Source organism: Pholcus phalangioides, unplaced genomic scaffold, assembly GCF_987345545.1.
Source record: "Pholcus phalangioides strain wild (caught in Gottingen) unplaced genomic scaffold, Ppha-v1.0 ptg000004l_1, whole genome shotgun sequence".
NCBI classification, from domain to species: Eukaryota; Metazoa; Arthropoda; class Arachnida; order Araneae; family Pholcidae; genus Pholcus; species Pholcus phalangioides.
In genome coordinates, this window is record NW_028301597.1 from 23,987,031 (window position 1) to 23,992,133 (window position 5,103).

At 42.1% G+C, this 5,103-nt stretch overlaps 1 protein-coding gene across 1 annotated transcript; it reads right to left on the reverse strand.

The window, feature by feature from the left end:
• Positions 1 to 1,657: 1,657 nt before the first annotated feature.
• LOC149086944 (F-box/LRR-repeat protein 6-like) lies at positions 1,658 to 2,866 on the reverse strand. The gene has a single exon (XM_089231887.1). The coding sequence runs from the start codon at positions 2,864 to 2,866 to the stop codon at positions 1,658 to 1,660; it is 1,209 nt and encodes a 402-aa protein (XP_089088013.1).
• Positions 2,867 to 5,103: the final 2,237 nt, after the last annotated feature.

Below are 5,103 nucleotides of genomic sequence, written 5' to 3' on the forward strand. Positions count from 1 at the left end.
TATTAGAAGTTATTTGCATATGCGTATGTAGGGATATTTTTTTGTAAATGAATATGCACTAACAAATAGAAAATATGTATTTTAGAAACATATTTGCTGTTTTTTTTTGTTTTTGCATAGTCGTTTTTGGTACATATTTTGGAATTTTAAATTTTTTTTCAAGTTTTTAAAATACAAACACAGAGGCCACAACAGGCAAATTGTTAATGTGGTGCTGCCATCCATGTTTACTAAATTAGTGGAACTTTTCAAATGATATAACAGTTTATTTGTTCGTCAAAGGTATCGAATTCAGAATATAAAATCTATTATTGCAGTAAATTGTTCTGTAAATTGAAAATGCTATATTATTTATCAATGACAAAAACAAAGGAAATCAATATGTACACTACAGTTTAATTATAAACGCACGTACATTTCTCCGCAGTATTGAATGTCCAGTACGCGTGCTCTTCACCATTTATATCAATCCGTTTTACGTGAATTCCATCAGTCCAAGCAGACCGAGCATGACCCCCTAAAATCGAGCAGACTTTGGTCAAATGCAATGATACCAACCAGAGGCCATTATTTCCCTGTCTGTGGTCCTATGATATTCTAGTTGGGGCCGGGGTTGAAAATAATGGGGTTCATGGAGAAACAGAAATCTGTGAAAAAATAAATTAAAAAAATCCGGACGTGAAAAGGAATGAATCCTTCGGGTCAGTGTTCCCTTGGGGCAATATCGCCCCTCCCCCTTTTCCAAAACAATGGGTGTATCTGACAGGGCTCCGGCCCACGACAATTTTTGTCTCTTTTTTTTTTTTTTACGCTATTAAATTCTTTTTCATTTTTTTGATGGAGCTTGTGAATGTCGGGGGTGGAGGGGTACAACCATGCCCCCCCCCCCAACAACGGGTGGGCTGACAAGGCTCCAGCCCTGGGGCCCGGGATGATTTTCACCTTTTTTTGTTTTTTCACGCTGTAAATTCATCATAAAGGGGGCCCGTGAAAATCTGGTCGGGGGCCCGCATAAGATCCTGGCCTGGGGGCCCTGCTTCAGGATGTGGGGGCCATGGGTACAACCATCCCCTGGGGGGACGGGGACGGTGATAGCTCCAACGGGATCATCGAGGAAGGGGGTCTATGAAAATTTTTTTTTATTTCAGGTGGTAGAATAGAAAAATATTTGGGAAACTGTTTTGATTAAAATATGGTAGAAACGATAAGACTATTTTCATAATCCAGCAAAACTGAATATGAACTAGGAAACTAGGACCATCTTAATGACCATTCATGCCCATTTCTGCATGGGTCGGGGAGCGGAGCGCTCATATCCATAAAATTTTGGTTCACAACAAATTAACTCAGAAAAGAAAAAAAAGAATAAATTCAGTAAGTAAAAGGGTCTCACTCTTAAATGAAGAAGTGGGGGAGGGGTCCTATATAAGACGGGTGCCACAAGAAGAGAATACAACCTAAAGGCAGGACATTGGAAAAACTTTTTTAAAAAATACTAGTCTAATGGTTCGTGCTCGATACGTTCAACTTTGAATAAAATTAATTGATTCAATAACAAGTTTTTCGATCCTTGAAGAAGAAAGACATCACTGAAAATGTAACGTCACACAAAAAAGGTAAAGGGTTCACGTGATCATTGCCATTTTGCACTTAATCGTTAATTACACGGCAAACTTGTAACATCTTCCACCTCATCACGATTCTTGCAATACAAGAACTTCACGTCCGTCTGGCACCAAAGGAACTCTAGGTTCCGGCAGCGTACCGCCACAGCTTTGATGATCGACAGAGGCACTGCTGATCCAACGATCACAAGCGATTTTAACACCGGACTCGGATTCCCATCCAAGAATGTCTCCAACGTACTCTTCGCTTCGGATTCCTCGGCAGTCACGCTGAGTTTCTTCAAAGTGCTCTTCCACTTGCCAACCGCCTCTTTCAAAACAACGCACGGAGCGTGGCTCTCGGGAATAGAGATGACCAGGACCCTGAGTTTATCCGAAGGTATCTTTGGTATGTCGTCTAGTTTTACGTTGCAACACGCTGTTATATGCAGGATCTCCAGGTCCACCGAGTTCTTGAGGATCGTATACAAGTCCAATTCACCGAAACTGCTGTATTCGGCCTTGAAGATCTTCAATTCCCTTAGTCCGCTGTGTTCTTTTATATCCGAAGGCACGAAATCACAATCTGATAACTTGAGAGCGTGTAGCCTGGGACATGCATTTATGAGACAGTCCACGGGTACCTTGAATCGACTCTCCACGTTGCAATGCACGCTAGCTAGATGAAGCTCCTCCAAAGAATGGCAGTATTCGGCTATATTCCAAACAAGCATGCTGCTGGGATTGAGATGGCAAAAGTTCAAGTCTAGAGCTTTGATATTAGATCCCCTAACTTTTAGAAACGGTAGTAGGAGGTCTCTTACAACCCTTCGCAATAGTATGTCATAATCAACTGAACAATGTAATTTCAAGATCAAGCATTCGATGCCTGGACAGTTTTCCGCCAGAGTTTCCATTGTAGAGATGGACATTGCATTGGTGGACATATCGAAAGTCCTCAAGTTTTTGCAGAAACTAATTACTTTTGACACGTCGACCGGCTTTCCGGGACACATCTCGGAGAATCTGAGGACACGAGTGGATTCGAGGACACCTCTCCGTCCCAGTTTCATCAGCAGTTCCCTTTCCAACGAGCTACCGTTGACTTCGGTCCAAAGAGAAGGATCCGTCGAGACTCCGTGCCATCTCTTGCACACCGGAGCCACATTCTTTAACAACGCCGTGTGTAATTCAGATTCGACGTAATGGTGGAAGATTTTGATGAGTAACTTTGAAGGCAAGTCTTCTATAGTGCTGTTCATCGCTTAAGAGCATGAAACGTATTCTTCTGCGGAAATAAACACAATACCCTTGCTTTTAAATTGCTTATATCGTTTTCAAATTGGAAGAAAAGAAATTGACATTGACTTTGTATTGGATATCTACTCGGTCAAATAGCATCTTTCGATAGAAAGCCTTGATAGTGGTTAGAATCAGCATCTAATACGCCGAATAGCACTGACCTAGAGGACCCTTTGACAATATGCATTCAAATACGAGATTTCAAGTGGCATGTACCAGCATGAAATTATACACAAAAGTTTGGGACTGTATATAACAAATAAGTAAAATTGAAATAAATGAATTGGGGAGTCCCCTGGACCTAAACTACCTTGAGTCGTGTGCATCCAGGTACAATTTCAAAAGGCATGTGTGAGGGCAGGAAAATACGAAAATGGTTGCACAAGGAGTTTCGTGGGCCCCCTATTTTAAGGCGGGGGAGGTGTCTAGCGGAACCTTGCATTCAAATGCAAGATTAAGGAAGCCTAAGTATACATGTAAAAGGTCTTTTATGATACTGCACAATAAAATCAGGTGAGCACTGGTGTTGGACCTAAAGGACCCGGAGTCATTGTATCATTCAGATAGAATTTCAGCAGCTGTGCATTCGCGTGGGCATCGTACTGAACTCTCATCGTGAGGATCCAGGGTCGAGCCCCGTTGACGTACAGTGGGGGTAGGCTGAAGTTGGTTTTCTGTGGCTTTTCAACTTGTGAATGTGAGCCGGTATCCTATTTAAAAAAGTTTATCCTTAGAAAGCAGGCAGACCTACTACACGATACATACATAACATGAAAAATTCAAGCATTTACCATCTTTACTTCAAAATATGGAAGACAGATGCCCGCAAGAGCACAAAACAAGCCCAATTCTGACAAAATTAATTCGTTAGGACACATACACTCAGAACTCACATTAAGGCACTTACCAATTCGGTAGAAATGGCTAAGGTGCATGCATATGGTAAGTAGTAATAGATACAATTTCAAAAACCACGTGCGAGGTCAGGCATAACGAAAATAATCAAGCTATACACGGAGTTCGGGGACCCCCCCCCCCCCTTGACAATTCCTGCATTCAATCAAATACGAGATTAGAAGTGGCATGCACAAGTATGAATATATACGCAAAAGGGCGAGACTGTACGAAATAAATTGAGAGCTTTAGGCGTGTGTGACTCAAAGGACTGCGAGTCATGTTCATGCATGACAATTGACAATTTTAAAAAAGCATGTGCAGAGTACGACATCGGAAAAAGGGAAAGGGATAGAAGTGACAGAACAACACACACAGACGTAACCATGTTATTCCATATAACAGGTTGGTCATAAAATAAACTTTGCCGATATACGAGCCCCCAGTGGCCGCAAAAATTGACGAATGCGAATGAAATTAGAGATACTATACAGACCTAAGTGTTTCAAAGTGCGAGTTCGATAATGAGAAGAAAAGAGAAACGGTACCCAGGGCTGGATTTTGAATCCTGTGGACATTTGCGACAGTAGAAGGCGCCAACTGAAGGATTGAGATGATTTTTTATCATCAAAATATCATTCGCTTGTACTTGAAAATGCCTAGAACCGGCCCTGCCTATACCAGGCAAATTTAAATGTATGCTGCTCGAAAAATTCTATTGTATCTCATTTTTGTGAGCCTCCCCCCCCCCCACCCCCGGGTCGTGCCCGTGTCCGCCCATGAGCTAGGATGATCAGATTCGAAAGCTGGGAAAAGAGGACGCTTTCACACCCACCCTTGTTAACAACACGTTTCCCAATTTAAACAACAGATGGTGCCACTATATGCTAACATAAAAACTACCCCCCACCGTAATAATCTTTCCCAACCAAAACAGAACAGCAAAAAAACACAAAAATAAACAATAACGGTACGTCTGCCCTCATGAAAATGAATTTTTCACAGTCTCTAGTCAGTTTTATTACTTTGCCTGAAGCAAGGTAAGGTGAGGGGCAACCATAGGCGGAGATAGACTTGGAAGTTTGGGGGGCCCGGATGATGATGATGTCAGTTCGTATATACACATATGCATTAGATATGCCCCCCCCCCATATCTCCGCCCATGGGGCAACTCACCTTGCTCCGGCCAACACTTCTTTCTCTACCCTCAATTTATTTTTTCGGGAGTGCTGCTTTTTTTGCCAGAGGCGATTTCACCGCAGGAATCAGCATCGAGTGTCGTTCTCATCCTATTTTCTTATTT